The 16,404-nt window shown below is 42.4% G+C and overlaps 1 protein-coding gene across 7 annotated transcripts in view; it reads left to right on the top strand.

The window, feature by feature from the left end:
• The window catches only part of syne1a (spectrin repeat containing, nuclear envelope 1a), a 150,230-nt gene that overhangs the window by 84,836 nt on the left and 48,990 nt on the right, over nt 1–16,404 (top strand). For all 7 annotated transcript variants that reach the window (XM_017302163.2, XM_017302169.2, XM_017302162.2 and 4 more), the window contains 15 exons: nt 321–638; nt 1,270–1,425; nt 3,308–3,478; nt 6,974–7,300; nt 8,031–8,183; nt 8,296–8,463; nt 8,797–8,973; nt 10,341–10,487; nt 10,664–10,789; nt 10,879–11,055; nt 12,491–12,756; nt 12,912–13,068; nt 13,830–14,228; nt 14,322–15,926; nt 16,039–16,376. In XM_017302163.2, coding sequence (XP_017157652.2) covers nt 321–638; nt 1,270–1,425; nt 3,308–3,478; nt 6,974–7,300; nt 8,031–8,183; nt 8,296–8,463; nt 8,797–8,973; nt 10,341–10,487; nt 10,664–10,789; nt 10,879–11,055; nt 12,491–12,756; nt 12,912–13,068; nt 13,830–14,228; nt 14,322–15,926; nt 16,039–16,376 — 4,685 coding nt within the window. The remainder of the gene's footprint in view (nt 1–320; nt 639–1,269; nt 1,426–3,307; nt 3,479–6,973; nt 7,301–8,030; nt 8,184–8,295; nt 8,464–8,796; nt 8,974–10,340; nt 10,488–10,663; nt 10,790–10,878; nt 11,056–12,490; nt 12,757–12,911; nt 13,069–13,829; nt 14,229–14,321; nt 15,927–16,038; nt 16,377–16,404) is intronic.

Below are 16,404 nucleotides of genomic sequence, written 5' to 3' on the forward strand. Positions count from 1 at the left end.
ACCCCTTACTGCATTTTTGTTGGTTGTGCAGGAGGCTCTACTTCTGCCCAATGTGTTTGCAGCCAATTTCACATGTGAATTTAAATATATAGCTTATTTGTATTTAAGGTGACAGGTGGCCCTAAAACAGCTCAATATGAAAGGATCTCAAAATAGGTAGAACTGACCAAACTAAAATCTCATTATCTAAGAATTATTTTGTGCATATTCCCATCCTAACCTGTTCAAGGAAGAATAATAGGTCACTTTTAAAAACACACATTTCCTTAAAGTTTATTCATACTTTTCTGTTTTATATATATTTGTTTTTTGCTTTCTAGAGCTTGCAGGAAAGCTGCTCAAAGGGTCAGTCTTTGTTGGCTTCGATGCTGACCAGCAGAGAGAGAGTGATCCCCTGGGGCGTCCCTCAGATTGAAGACCGAGCTCTGGACACCGCAAAGCGAGAGTGGGCATCTTACCAGAGCCGCCTGGAGGAGACGCGGGCCCAGCTGCACTCTGCGCTGACAAGACTGAGGCAGATGGGTCACAGGTTCCTGAACCTGGCTCAGTGGCTGGAGGACACGGAGAAGATGGCAAGCATCAGAAACAACCGGAGGTCCGACAGAAACACCAAGCAGAGTCAGCTCAAGAAACTCCAGGTGAGAGAAAGGGATGTCTTCTGACAATTTATTTTAAACTCCAGTTTGTGACAAATTGAAGAAAACAAGATCACATTTTAATCATTAAATTAAACCTATTTGAGAAAAATATGTCACCATGTATTATTTTCCCCTCCACTTTAAATTTTTCACTACTTTGTGATGGTTTATATCACAATAAATTCTAATAAAATATTCCAAGTATGAATAGTGTATACCCAGTACAAAAAAACTTTTATATATAAATAGTAATAACTTTAATTGAATCCCTAAGCATTTTTTGCAGTTATGAGATTGATTCAGATTTGCTTTTTGACTGACAGCCACACAAACTTGACTCCCAATTTACCCACTCCTGGTGCATTCACTAGAGTGTAAACGCCAAAGTTTTTTTTTTTTTCTCTGTCAGAGAGAAAGCAATGAAGCATCTGCCACTTTGCACTGCTACACATAACTTATTTACATCCCAAGTGAAACTACAGCATTCCTCTGCTTGGTCTCCTCTCCTGGAAAAATTGTCCTGCATCAATATTTTCTGAATCTGTTCTAACAGGCAATTAAATAATAGTTTCTCAAAGGATTTCAATCAATTTAATGAATATGGTTTGTTTATTTCTGTCCTTGTTTTCAGGGGTACCTTGAGATGGTGCTGGCGCGGCAGGGAGAAGTCGATGGTCTCTCATCTCTGGCGCAGCAGGTTCTGGAGGAAACCTACATCAGCAGTCGAATCAGTGTGACCGCCACCCAGCTGACCGCTCGCTACCACTCCCTTCTGCTCAGCATCCAGGTCTGACCCTCTCAGATGTTTGATACGTGTCATTTCAATGAATCATATCTGCATTCTGTTGAGTTTTTCACTTCCTTTCATGTTTTCAACAAATGGTTTTTGAATATTTTTTTTATCGGTTTTAAACTTTACTTTTGGATTTTTAGTTGTTGTTGCTTATTATTTTTTCAACCTGTTCACATATCACTTACTTTTTTTGGTTTCCAGTCATGTCATTGCATTATTTGCTGGCTACCATCCACTTGTTGTCTTGAAAACTTTGACGTGTAAATATTCATACAGATTCTGTACGGCATGCTTATTTCCTGGTGAATACAATACGCGCAAAATATTAATTGACACATAAATGTAGCCTGGCCAATTGCCTTCCTGTGCGATTCTGCTCGCTTCGCAGACATTTGGTATTATTGGAAACCGATGTGAACTGCAGCATGTCGCTGCCCACAGTGGGCCTTTTCACACATGATTGTGCTTCTTCTCACCATGAAATCCACTCCAGTTTGGGCTTGTGTTTCTGTAGTGCCCCGCTGAAGGAGCGCTGGGACTTACCTCTGTGAGCCCAGCTTGTTTTGTCTGTATTCTCAGGTCTGGCCGCTTTATTTGTCTCCCCCTGTGGGGTGGGGGTTAAAAGAAAATCAATGGGGCTGTCCTGGTCGGGGACTAAAGCTGTAATTAAATGCAATCTCACACCTTGAATCGGGAGTAAAAAAGATTTTTTTGTGCTATTATTATTATCACTAACATCTCTAGTCATGCTTCTGAATGTAGTGCATGTGCTGGTTGGTTTGCCTTTACTCCCAACCAATGCCACACCTATCCTTTCTTAATGCTTAAATTGACTTAGGCATGCATTTACTTACAGCCACACAGGTAACACCCCCTCATCCTGTGGATCCCTGTAATTATCCAGCAGGAAGTAGGGGCCATATGGGCCTGAGGTGGGAAGCTGTTACCTCTTTCTACTCAAAAAAAAAAAAAAGGTGTGCACTCAGCACTTTTGGCTAATTGGAGCTTCCTCACTGCAGGATTTGGAAGTTGAGTGAATAATGTGTCAAGCCTGCAAGAAGCTTTCTCTATCCCTGTGCTGCTATTGACTTGAAACCTCAGTCAAGTGGATAATGCTTCAAAATATAAAAGAAAACCCACGCTGCTTTGAAGTGAAGCTATTGACATTGAACAGATGAAAGCGAAAGGGAGAAAGCAGGTATTTTCTGCCTTGACGCCGGATCAGAGAGCTAGTGGTCCGCAGTGACCGATGTCAGACTGTTGGGAAAAATCTCACACCTTGAAAGGAAAAGGAACATGGGATGCCTCTCGAATTTTCCCCAAAGTCAAATGCTGAAAAGTCTAATACAAATATCTTTTTTTTAAAAGTCACCTGGTTTAAACAAAGTCCATCATATTTTGAAGAACAAAAAACCTCTTTGTCTACTTTCTCAGCTCAGAACTATAACCATGAACTTCAGTTTATTTATTAATGATTCATTGTAACGTACCAGACAGTAGTGGATAATTGTGACGTAGAAGCAAGATGATTCATGGTTTTGAGCATTTTTAAGAGTTGTAAAAAGCACATAGCGACTGGAAACAAAACGTGTTAATGTCTTTCCACCAAATGAAGTCTCAATTTTGGGTTAATTTAATACAAATATGCTTTGATCTAAACCAGCCCATTGCAGTTAATTTTCCTCCACAGATAAAAATAACAAAAGGCTTGTGACCAACAACCTTGTCGGTTCTCATTAACTTTCTCTCTGTTTCTTTCTTTGTTTCTCATATTAAATACGTTGAAGTGTCTTTGTGTTAAATGCTGTTCATCTAAACTTTGTGATCTTGTTTTTGGGAAAGCTATCTTCTAACCTTTGCTCCTGCTTGATTTCAGGATATGATCAAGCAGCTGCAGGAGGAGCTGAAGAGCATGGAAGAGGCAGAAAGCCTCTGCATGTCATTCAGCGAGTGGCTTGGCTCGACTCAGAAAAGCTTCACAACGCTGACGGATCGCTCTGAACCGCTGGACCGGCAAGCCATGGAGAGGAAGATGAAGAAATTAGAGGTATTGATCTGTTAGTCGAAGTTTGGGCTGCATTTATTTATGACGTTAGATGTCACGGCGTGTGGTTAGTATGAACTGTCGCTTTGTGTTTGACGCACCAAACTGCACGGGTTGAGAAAATGGCAAGAATTTAACTTGAGTGAAATAATTGGTTCCTCCTAATATTATCAACAATTCTGAAACGTTTGGCAAGTGAAATGTTTGTGGGAAGAGGACAAGTTAAAGAACATTACAGAAGTATAAAGCAACACCTTTTTTTTTTTGTCTTAATGCTGCTCAGACACCAGACTCGCTGCAGTAAAAAGAAAAAAATCTGCACTTTTGTTTGTGTGGCTTAGTTCACATCGAGCGCACAGAGGGTTTGATGGCTATGTGTGTATCGATCGGCTCTTTATGAAGACAAAGCTGGTGCTGGTTTAGAGGAAACGCGGTATCAGAGAGGGACCTCCCACTGTGCGTAAGAGGATGAAGAAGAGTCGGTGTCAGGAACCCGCTGGCACAGACGCTGTAATTGATGCAGTGCCCTTACCGCTCCACATCACACACACACATACACACGCGCACGCACACATACACTCGCAGTTTTTTCTCGTTTCATCTCTAAAAACGAAGCGCAAACCTGAACAGATTTAACTCCAAAAAACCTGTAAGTCCTATGTGGCTTCACACATTTTTTCCACTTCAGTTCTTTAGTATCTTGCCTCTCCTCATCTTCCTCCCTGTAAACCAGTCGCACCACACACCCACACACACACACACACAACACTTGCGATACATCATCTGGTGTGGTCTTCGCCGTAATCCCCTTTCAGGGATCGATGCTCTGTCTCCGCATTGCGACCGAAGATGCGCGGCCACCACATGTGTCCTTCTAGTGCTGAAGACGACACATGAGCGTGCTTCATCACTTACTCGTCTCCTGTTGTGAGGGAAGCTGGGATGTTCAGTGAGCCGGGACGATTACGCACCGGCACACAGACCACAAGTCAATAGCTGTGTTAAGGCCCATTAGCTGGTTTTGAACTTTATTTTTGGTTACAAATGTGTTGGTTTGGAGAAAATTACTATTTGGCAACAGTCAAGGATGTTTGCTTATTTGAAAGTTGTTGCATTTTTATGGAACAACTGTGAAAGATAATTTCCTGAAATTGGTTATTTTCCTTAAAATAAAATTAAATATGAATAAAAACAGATTGGTTTTTGCACCCAGACCTTCTTTCAAGCCAGCAATTGATAGTTCAGGGTGATTTTTTATTTTTTTAATGTGTTGTGGTGGCCTTGATTAAGGTCTTAAGTTGATTCATGTTAATCTGTAATTCTAATTACTATCTCAGCAGTTCAAGTATTGCCCGAAGTCTGCTGAAGTCCAAACATGTGAAGTAAAATCGCTTTAGAGCCAGATGTTTCAACATACAAAATTAGCTGTTTTAAATGGCACTTGATTACTTTATACTTTGCTTATAAGAATACAGACATTGGAGTAACTTTTGTAAAGTGGTCTTCATAAAAGGTTTTTATTCTTTCTGCAAGTCACTGGTGGATAAATGACATTTTATGAACCTTGTTAGTTCACAAATTCTGTTTTTTGTCAATAAATTGCATAACCGCTAGAATTTTTAATCAAGTCAATTGATTAAATGGAAATAACCTGACCTACAGATAAACATAAAATAACACAAAAACATTGCAACATTTTACTGTTGCAAGAGATTTGCACAGTAAAACCTAGATTTGAAACTAATTTGCATTTACAGGTTTACAATGATAATACTCTTGCAAAATTGTAGATTTTGAGTTGCTCATCAACTTGATTTTCAGAACTGAAGGAGAAACATTAGAGTTAATTAAAGAATCTCATCCAGAATAAAGTCCAGAAGCTCTCAGGCTCATGATTACATGCAGCACACAAAGAACTTGACTTGGGTAATTGCAGGTACTAGACAGTTGAATCATAAAGGGCACTTTGTGTTTCAGATAATGTTCACTGAATTGTGCTAACTAATGACTTAAGGCCTCAATGTAGACAGAATTGAGCCAAGTGTCTGCTGTAAAAATAGATTTAAAAAAAGCAATCAAAATGAAATAGAATTCAGTGAAGTTTATTGCTAACCGCATTCAGCCAAAACTGCAAGCGAAATCTCACCATAAGACAAGAAATAGTTTAAATTTAGACAGAAAGAGAAGATAATTAACTATAAGGAACAATATGCAACTCTGCAACAAATAGTAATTGCTGAAGACCTCCTTTGACGCAGAGTTTCATGAAATCTAAATATGAGGCATGTTGCTTGTTAAAGTGACAAGGCAGGAACATCGGAGATGGTGATCAGACCTGCAGCGTCGCATTAAGCAGGACACAGAGACGTGTGCAAACACACGCAGGTCTCGTTATGTTCCCCACAGAGCCGGATTGAGAGCCGAGCTTGTTTGAGTGTGAGGTTACCGTCTCTGCTCATCCAATAATAGGCCGATGATGAAAGCTGTATGGCATCCCATCGAGGGGAGGTCAGTTCATGTGTGCGTGGCGGTGTGTAGTGTTGCCCTGGAAACCCCCGTAGCTACTGTTGCCTGTTAAGGGTCTTTATAATTGGGTCCTCCTTTCATATTATTCACTGCGGTTCTTCCTCGCCATGAACTCCCAATCCTTCTTCACGTTTCAGGATGGAGGTGTCAGCCTACCTGATGGGTTCAAAGCTTTTCAGAAGCCCTGCCAGGGCAGTTTGTGGCACAGGGCAGCACAGGAGGTGAAGGACAAAAAAATAAAAAACAGAGAAATAGCGCACTGAATGTAACTGAAGCTATGAGATAAATGTTCCTTAAAATAAAGAAAACGTATAATTTTCTATTTGTTCTTGATGGCCCCGATGCTAAGATAGCCTTGCATAAATAAGGCTTCATACTCATAGGACCTTTTACACTGGGACTTTGCATAAACCAAGACAAAACACTGCATGATTTTGAAGGGGAAGGAAAACGACACATTAATGATAAACTGAAAAATGTGGCGTGAATTTGCTTCCATCCCAACTAAGTCTGAACTGCTGCTAGTCCAGCTCTTTTGGGTAAGCTTGCCTTTTTCTTTTTTTTTTTTGAAAATATCTTAACTCATTCAGATTGCATGGAGATGGTCAATGAACGGCAATTTGCCACAGATTTTCAATTGGATTATATGTGAACTTTGACTAGTCCATTCCAACAGTTTGATCTAAACCGTTTCATTGGAGCTCTGGCTGTAGGTTAAGGATTGTTATCCTGCTGAAACACGAACCTTCAGAGTAAAGGAAACTAGATACAAATGCACACTGCAATTTTTTTGTTTCATTTTTATTTGTGAAAGTTTTCGAAAGCCATGTATCATCTTTCTCGCTTTCGCTATTATGTAGTTCTTTGTTTTAATCTCATCTGAATGAGTTGCATTGAAATTTGTGATTATAATGTAAGAAAACATTCAAAGTACTTGCATGCTTCTGCATATTTTTACTGTCTTTCAACCAGAACCTGCAGTCTGATCTTCAGCACGGCCACAATCTCCTGAAATCCCTGAGGGAGCGCGCGGAGCAGGCAGCTGGCTTCCTGGACGAGGCCGGAGCTGAAAGTTTAGGAACTGAAGTCGAAGCGCGTCTCGCCCAGCTGGAAGAGCTCGCCGGGGGACTGAGGCAAGAGCGCAGCTTCCTGGAGAGAGCGCTGCTGCTCGCGAAGGAGTTCCAGGACCGGTACAAGGCTCAGGTCCAGTGGCTCGTGGAGACCAGGGCTGTGCTCGGCACGCCAGTGGAGCCCAAGGCTGAACTCTACCAGCGCAGAGCTCAGCTGGCGAAGTATAAGGTAAGGCAGGAAAAACAATTTATGCAGACCATTAATTCAACAGTGAGGAAATTTTACACTTTGGTGATTTAAAAGGTGAGACGGAGCTGAATACTATTATCTTAATTGGCCATGAGTGACCTTGGAAAAATTCAAAAGTGAATACACTTAAAATAACTGCTGATCTAGTTGAGAGTCTTAATCTAATCTCGAAATGGCCCATAAATACGGCTTCACACAGCAGGTCTTCATGCTCTATTCATTTTTTATTTTTTATTGCTGAAATCCAATTTCTTATTTTATTTTTTTTTCTGGTCACTCATACAACTAACTTAACCCAACCCAACCACAGTGCTACTTCGGTGTGAACAGTTTACAGTCTGACCTGGTTGCGCAGAAGAAGAAAGTTGACGCCACACAGCAGCACACAGTTTATGGATGAAGCTTTTTCTGGAATGATGCTAAAGTTTATTTAGCAGTGGGGCTGACAGTATTGTCACAAGATTATATCAACACAAAGGTCTCCAATGTGAACATGATTCAAGTAAGTCTGTATAAGGACAGTACAGGTGGAAGTATTAAATACCTGAAATGAAATTAGAAAAGGTAAAACAGGAGCATCAAACAAAGATAAGAAAGGGTGGTGAAAAAGCAAACTTTTATAAATAATAGTCTCGTTTTAAAGCAGGGTTTTGCTTCCTACATGCTGACATATTAATTATCAAAGAAATCTCTGTGTGTGTGTCCTCAGGCTCTCTTACAGATGGTTCAGTCCCATGATGGATCCATCAGGTCGGTGATGGAGAAAGGAGATGCTCTCCTGGCTTCTGTCCACTATCCCTCCATCAGAGACAAAATGCACAGGATACAAAAGGACTACACTGCTCTCTGCAAGGCTGCAACGGTTGGGAACAAGTTCTGACTCAACGACATAAAGAAACAAAACAATTTTTTTCCAGTGCACGGCTTGATCTGCTTGGTTTACATTTTCCTTCTGTGCCGTCTGCGGCGTCCAGGCTCATGTGGAGAACCTGGAAGGCCAGGTGAAGGAACAGGAAGCTTACCACAACGAGCTGCAGGAAGTGGAGCGCTGGCTGCTGCAGATGTCCAGCAGGATGGTTACTCCAGATCCAAGCGTGAGCGTCAGCCTGGAAGCAGCGACTCAACAGCTGGCTAGACACAAGGTGACAAATCGCATTATTTCACTTTTGCTGCCGATTGCCATGTTGGTGACAAAATCATGCAGCTTAAGCCCTAATTGGATAATTGCTACTGAGCTATTTGTTATCACAATGCTGATGTCTTTGTTCACTTACTTCATTTTCTGTGTGGATATTTTGTAAAAATCTGTAACAGATGTTACAGATTTAGCAGGCAGAGCTGTTTCCCTCTCCATAATTACGTTTCATGTGTTTTCTTATTAAGTCCTTCACGTTTAGAGAAAGTCCGTCTCACCAAGCAGTGTTCTCTCTGACTTGTTCTGCATTGAAGTTAGCCTCTTACTTGACCTTCTTCAGGCCACCATGGAGGAGATTGCGGGTTTTGAAGAACGTCTGACAGCTCTGAAAGAGCAGGGAGAGGGCCTGGTGCAAGGCTGCAGCGATCGCGTGCAGAGCCGACTAAGACAGCAGGTCCAGACTCACCAACAAGGCATCAGAGACAGCTACTCCGCCATCTGCAGCACAGCGCAGAGGGTGAGTAAGGAGCAGACTGCAAACGAAAAAGGAGGGAGCAAAGGAAAATAAGAGAAGAGTACGGTTCTATAAAACATTTATTATCCGTGGCGTATAGTGTTTAGTTGCCCACATGTGTAAAAACAACCACATGCACAGACAGGAGGTTGATAGCATTCCAGCAGCCTAGGTATCCACTTAATCCCAACCCGTTTTGACACTTAAACCCGTCTCTGTTAAGGCAGCCCTTCAGTGCCGCTTTAGAGGGCACAGCCAATTAAATCCGCCAAAGAAGAGCTCAGCAGCAGCAGCCGCACTTAGACCCCGCCAGCCAACATCACTAACTCAATCTCTCCATATTAATCTCCACAGATCCCTTGTCAACCCCACTTTTTCATGCCTGAGCCAGAAATGATCACACACAGCCATCCAGTAGATCTGGCTAGTCCCATAATCCAACCCCACTCTGTCATTTTGGCACCGTCTCCTCCATCATCGTAGCCCGCCCGTGTCCCGAGATACCACCTCCGCCACCGCACGCACACCCAATCTGGCATTGTGTGATCCAGCCACTTTTTACCGCGACACTGCTGGCTTCCCAACAAGCGCGCCTCCAGCGTTGTAATGGCTGCCAACTGTGTCCCAGCGCCACACAGCTCTAATATCCTGCCTGCCACTTGCCACCACGCCAGACTTCAAGCCCTTGCCAAAGTCGTGGGGCAGTTTGCCAACACTTTGGCCCTCCCTTTGCTCCTCCTTTCAGACTCTCAAATTAACACTGTCAATCAGACCGTGATGTTTCCCTCTCCCCTGGAGGGCTTGGACGCCTCCACATTCAACACCTGTTAAATACAAAGCTGCATAACTGCCTGATTTTTTTTGGGCAGGAGGCGGGGGGGGCTCTGTGATTTATTGTGTCTTCAAAGGTGCCAGAGAGGGGCCTAAATGGATATTTATAAATCTTTGTACAGATTTTCAAATAGATTTTGGTCCAGACTTTGACTGGGCCCTTCTGACACATGCATATGGTTTGATCTAAACCATTTTATTGTCTATCCTGTTGAAGCTTTTCTTCCTACATTGCGCTAAGTTTAGCTTCATTCATCATCCAGTGAGTTCCTTCTCCCTCCTGAAAATGTTATTCCCACAGCATACTTCTGCCACCACCTTGTATCACTGCTGGCATTGCATTTTCAGAATTATTTTTCTGCCACACAGATTTTTCTCAACTATCTTTTTAGGCCTTTTGTTAAAAAAAATCACAAAAACACAAAAGAATGAGAAAACAGTAGCAAGTTACTGTATCTTACAAAGAATCCACATTACTGATGTTGTGAAACGTAGTATTATACACCTTTTTCTTCTTCTTTTTTTTCCTTTTTCTGCAGGTTTACCAGAGCCTGGACCACGAGCTGCAGAGACATGTCAGTCTGCAGGACACGCTGCAGCAGTGCCAGACGTGGCTAAACTCTGCTTCAGAAAAACTAGACCCTCATCCACAACCATCTCTCAGTCTCGAGGAAGCTGTCCAGCAGGTCAAGAACCACATTTCTTCTTACTAAATAAAAATGATGTGTTTTTTAAAGTCTTAGAATATATATTTTTTTTTAGTTTGCATGATTAGATGTTTTTGAATAGTCAAAAATAGAGAGAAATGTTGCTATTTTGCACAGTTGAGAGAGAAGGAAATGAACAGAAATGTTACAAACAGGTGAAGCAGGAGCGAGCTCTCCAGGAACAGGCCAGCACGTACCTCCAGCTTGTGTGTTCAGCGTGCGACCTGTCCGAACCGAGGGTCAGGGAGGCTGCTGCAGCCATCCAGCAGATCAAGCTGCAGGTCAGTTCACTTACAGGAAGCCTTTACATTAAACGCAGATGTTTCGCTTTGTTTATACTGGTGCGACTCTTTTGTATGTTTCCTGTTAGATCGAGGAACGAATGCTTCTTTGTGAAGAGATGGCAGACAACTGGAGGGAGATCGAGGAGCAGAAGATGGATTTAGAGACCCAGCTCAGAGAGACGGAGCAGCAGCTTCAGAGCCTGATCAGGAGACCTGCAGAGTTGGAGCCAAAGATTGCACAAAACCAGCTGGATAAGGCACAGGTCTGTCTGCCTTCAGATTTAATAAGTGTGCCACAAGAAACAAAAAAGCAAAACAGGGAAAGACTTTACAGGAAAAGGAACTCACAATTTGACTCACGAGCCTGCTCAATCCTGCAGTGTTTTCCAAATAAATGGTTGGAATAGGAGGAGCCTTGCTAATTAGTTTAGAGGCAAACCATCTGTTTTTTTTCCCCAGATCTGATTATGTCAGTCAGTCTGTTTGTGTAACTCTGCAATGTCTCCAAAAACTGAAACAACCTGGATTCGTCTGATAAATCCTGTGCAACTTAAATTCAAATACATTAACTTTGAATCAAATAGGTAGATTCAAATCCAATCATACTTTTGAATTCAGTCTATTCAGATTATAGTTCAGATTATGGTCCTCAAATTCAGTTTATCATAAAATGAATCACAAAATGCCAATTCACTGATTTTACAGAGATGCCTTTAGAAAGGAAAATTCTCCAGCAGAATTACCCTCAGGCTTTTTTTTTGTAACTGTTTGTGCATTTGGGCCAAAACAGGAAAGAGCCACAGAAAAAAAAAACACTGTGTGAGGGACACTTTCTGTGGTAATGAAAAACGAGGAGTTATTGTCAGCCAGAGCTACAGACAGGAAAGAGTCGTAGCTAAACAAAGAAGCTCTGAGCTACTTGAGCTTAAAAAAAAACTAGGGCCGGGACTTTAACACATTAATTTTGCTTAATTAGTTACATTGATTAAACTTACAAAAGTCCCAGACCAGAATCTTTGTCAGTGTGTGCACCCTCAAAAATCTAATTCACAAGCGGCATCTGCAAACAGCAGCAGTAGAAACTGGGAGTTAATTTTTGCTCCAAAAATGATCTGATGGGGTGCTTGAAAAGACTGTTATTGTGTGCAAGTTGTACAAAAAGGAGATGGCCTATTTAAGAAGCTATTTAAGCCTAAAATACCATCTCAATGCAATACATATTACAGCAAGCACAGATGTCCCCATTGTCTATCGGCAGTGTCTTAATTTCAGACCCTGTTATTAACTCAATAACAGACTAACTAAAAATGCTAATCAAGTCTCACCACTAATAAAAATGCAAAGTTCACTTTTATGAATCTGTCCAGAGACTCAATTGAAGAACTGAGCCAGGATTATTTTCTATGCGCAAACAGAAAAGTGCAAAGAGAAGAACCGGGCATTGACAGCATTAGCTCAGTCAGTGACTCAGTTCAAGATGGAGAACAGCTAAACACAGAATCACCAAGTCGAAATTGAAACTTCTGATAGTTGATGGTTATATTTCACCACAATGCCAATCAAAAGTTTTTCTCTTATATTTGTTTTACAACAAAGCAACACAGACCATACTGTGTGTTGTCAGACTGACAAATAGAAACACCCGAATGCCAATTTCGCCTTCCACCAATGTTGAATAATCTGCTTTCTTTCCTGCAGGAGTTTCTACAGCAGATTAGAGAGAAGCAGTCTGAGGCAGCGCGTTTGAGTGACGCCATCGGCAGGTTGACGGGCGGACAGGTCTCTCCTGCGCTGGAGGAGATAAGGAGGCTGAAGAGAGGCTGGATAGAGCTGGGCCAGCAGGCTGAAAAGCTGGAGGCACAGCGAGGGGAGGACATGCAGCGAAGTGGAGAGTACCAGGAGAGCGTCGCCGCTGTGGAAGAACTTTTCCATCAAGTATCCAGAGAATGGGACTATCTCGCCAGGTATCTATTCAGTTCATTTTCCAGGTGTTAATATTGATTATACATATAAATTATTTGTGCATACAATTGGGTCTATTAAAAGTTCTTTGGAGCTTGTATTTTACTGTCACTTTTATAGCATCCTTGTTCCTCAAAATCACCATTTATGTATGTAGGGCTGACACTGAGAGCACTAGTGAGCATCTAGAGGCTCTGAGGAAACTGGCCAGTGACCTAGATGAACAGAAAGAAACCCTAGAAGACCTCAGGGACCAGAGACAAGTCATCCTGCCTCGACTAAGTCTGCTAGACAAGGAGCTGGTCAAACAGCAGGTGAGCGCATTACCATCAAATATATGCCAAGATATTCAGAACTGGAATGCAAACAATTAAACTATGATTAATTGTCGATTAGTGGTTTATTAGATTAAAATTAGTTCCAATCAATCAACTTATAACTTCCATTTAGATCTCGTTTTAGTGTAATTTGGCCTCCGTCCAGAAGAGGGTGCCAGTGGACATACTCATGCAGAGTCAGTTGATACCCAAAAAAAGTTGACGGGTGGATACCAGAACAAGAAAGAAACGGACCAAACAAAATCCAGTTTGGGATGGAAAATGCACTTTATGGAGTTTCTGTTTTGAAATATAAGCACACGACAAGTTTGTTAAGGTCCACCTTAGTAGTGCTCAATCAGCCGAACTGAATGGTGGAGCAGCTTTAACTTCTCCACCAAATATTGATGTGCTGTGAAGGGGAAGATTTGATGACAGCATAAAAAACTAAAAATTTAACATGATGGAAAAAAAAACAACACAATGCCAATGACTGTCGGGTGTCATTGCACTTCATGGATCAAAGTTTGTTTTTTTTCTTAAACATATACGTATTATAAACAATGTGACCATTTATGCTATGGAAAGGCAGTCTTGATGCAAGAGAAAACTCAGATTGCCGCTTAACAATAAATCGTTAGTCAATTTATCAGATCAACCAACTTTAGATTAACTCATTAATTGATAACTTGCATCCCTATTTCAGGAAATCACACCATATAAGGTATTTGTTTCAGCAGCTGTTTACATTTAACCAGGTGGGTCATCTGGAGCATCGCTGGGCCCAGCTGGAAAGCCTGATTCTGCAGAAGATTCAGGACTCTGCTCAGACTCTGGAGGATCTCTCCCGGGTCGAGGCCCAGCTGAGAGATGCCAGAGAGTGGGTGGAAGAACAGCGACCCGCTCTGACCTCTGCGCTGAGAGCCAGCCCACCTCCAGACCTGGCCCAGAGTTTCCTGTTTGACCACCTGAGCGTTTGTGTAGAGCTGGAGGCCCGGCAGCAGCTGCTCGGTCAGGCGGTGAACGAAGCACAGGCTGTGGCCTCCAGGCTCGGGCTGAGTGAGAAGAAATGTTTACAGGAGCTTGTTGAGCAAGCCCAGATGGAGGTGGAAGTTCTCGGCGCTCGGGTCGCGCAAAGGAGGAAGTACCTCAGTAAGGTAAGCAGCTGGCATTCTAAATTAAATGCAAATTAAACTTTAATTGCACCCCAAAGGACATCTGCCCTCTTACCAATAAAACTTCTTCTCAAGGCTTTCACAGAGAGAACGCAGTTCCTTCAAGGAGTTGGGAGAGCCTTGTCGTGGGTAAAGCAGCAGGAAAGAAAAGCTTTATTAGAAGACCATATTTCTCTTCTTCCGGAGGATTTGACCAAACAGGTTGCTGCGTGTCGGAGCGTCCAGAGCAGCTTACGGGCTTACCAGAGAGAGTTGGCTTCGCTCTGGGTTCAAGGGCGAGAGTTAGAGAGAGACGCAAGCGACAAAGAAAGAGCGGAAACACTGGCGAGACTTGAGGAGCTACAGTCAGCCTTTGAAACAGCACTCCAGAGGACTACCCAGCGTCTCGCAGGCTTGGAAAAAGCCTTGACTTCGAGGAAGTACTTCCAGATTGACCTGGATAAAACCTGCAACTGGCTGAGACGAGCGGAAGTCATAACATTCCCTGAAATCAACTTCAACAGTGTGGAAGAGAGCTCCGATTTGCTAAATCACATGTCTAACTATCAAAGTGTCTTAGAGCAGGCGTCGGAGTACGAGAACCTCCTTCTCATCGTCCAAAGAATCGGTCAGGAAATCCTCCCTACTCTGAACGAGGTCGACCATTGCTACCTGGATGAGCGGCTCAATGCCCTGCCCCAGCAGTACAACGCCATCCTAGCTCTTGCCAAAGAGAAGAAAGACAGGGTCCAGCAGATTATCCAAGAGAGAAAAGAGTTCAGCACTTTGTTTGAAATCACTCGCAATGCACTGGAGGAACTCCAAGAGCAATTTGACAATCTTGAGAAGCAGACTATCAACATAACAGAGGAGAACGGTGTCCGTTTGATAAATGAACATAAAACTATTGATGAAAGTTTGGTTCATCTCGGTCCTGCTGTCGGAGAACTTCATGGTAAAAGCCAAGGCTTTTTAATCAGATGTTATCAAAACAGAACCGAGGAGATGCAGCAGCTGGTCGCTCTCCATAGCAAACTGAAGAGAAGGAATTATCAGAAGACAAAACACTTGAGCGACTGCTTGAAAAAAGTAGATGAACACAACAGAGTGGTGTCCAAACTAAACTCAGAGATTCACTCTGTTAAAGAGGGGCTGCTCAGAGTAAAGTCAAATAAAGAATTGAGTTCTTTAGATAAAATAGCAAATCTTTATCTGCTGCTGGGAAGTTTAGAAGGAGTGAGATCTCGGATAGAAGAAAGTTATACACACACAAAAAACCTTGATCTAAAGTTTGACACTGCTTCCTTCCAGGAAACTAAACTGCAGCTCGAGTTGTTGCAGTCATTACAGAGTGATATTAAGTCTTTAGTTAAAGAAAGTGAAACCGGAGTCACAAAGAGAGAGAGTTTCTCAAGAGAGGCTCAGAGGATGTCGGACTGGCTGAAGGCTGTGGAGAAAAAACTGAAGGAGCCTTTGATCATTTCCGAGGTCAAAGCTGAGAGGATAAATGAAGAGAAGCAGAAACTTAAAATCACCGAGGAGGAAGTGAGGAGCAGACTGAAGTTGGTCGATGTCTTGGGTGTAAGAGAAAGGCAAAAGTGTGAAAGTAAGAGAGAAGCAGTTTCTGTGAAGATAGAAGAAAAAGTACAGGAACTCGTGAAGCTGGGTGAAAATGTCCAACAAGAAGTGTGTGCTAAACAGGTAACTGTTTTCCTTATCAACTTATTTTTATGATAGTAATTCAATGTGTCACGTAAATCAGAGCTTCGATCCGGGACTTCAGTTTAATTAAGCAATCTTCTACATTTTCTAGCTGGCACTGGATCAAGCTCTCAGTCTGGTCCAGAGGCACCGCTTATCTTTGCAGTACATGCAGGAATGGCTGGACAATGTTTCCACTTTGCTCCATGAGGCCAGATCGGGGGTGGAGATTGAAAACCGCAAAGACTGCATGCAAAATCTGGAAGAAATTTTAGCCCAGGAGAAGAACTTCACAACTTCTGCAGAGGAGATAAGGACCCTGGATTCTCTGCTGGTCGATTTTGTGGCGGCAGGAGAGTTGAAACAGATCAGGACAAAGATTCAGTCGATGCAGCAGATCAAGGAAGAAGTCGCACAGCAAGTGGACGTTTACAGAGAAGTGTTGCAGAGGTATTTCCCTCTGGAATAAAAACAGCAT

This window comes from Poecilia reticulata, chromosome 21, assembly GCF_904066995.2.
Source record: "Poecilia reticulata chromosome 21, P_reticulata-male-v2, whole genome shotgun sequence".
Lineage (NCBI taxonomy): Eukaryota > Metazoa > Chordata > Actinopteri > Cyprinodontiformes > Poeciliidae > Poecilia > Poecilia reticulata.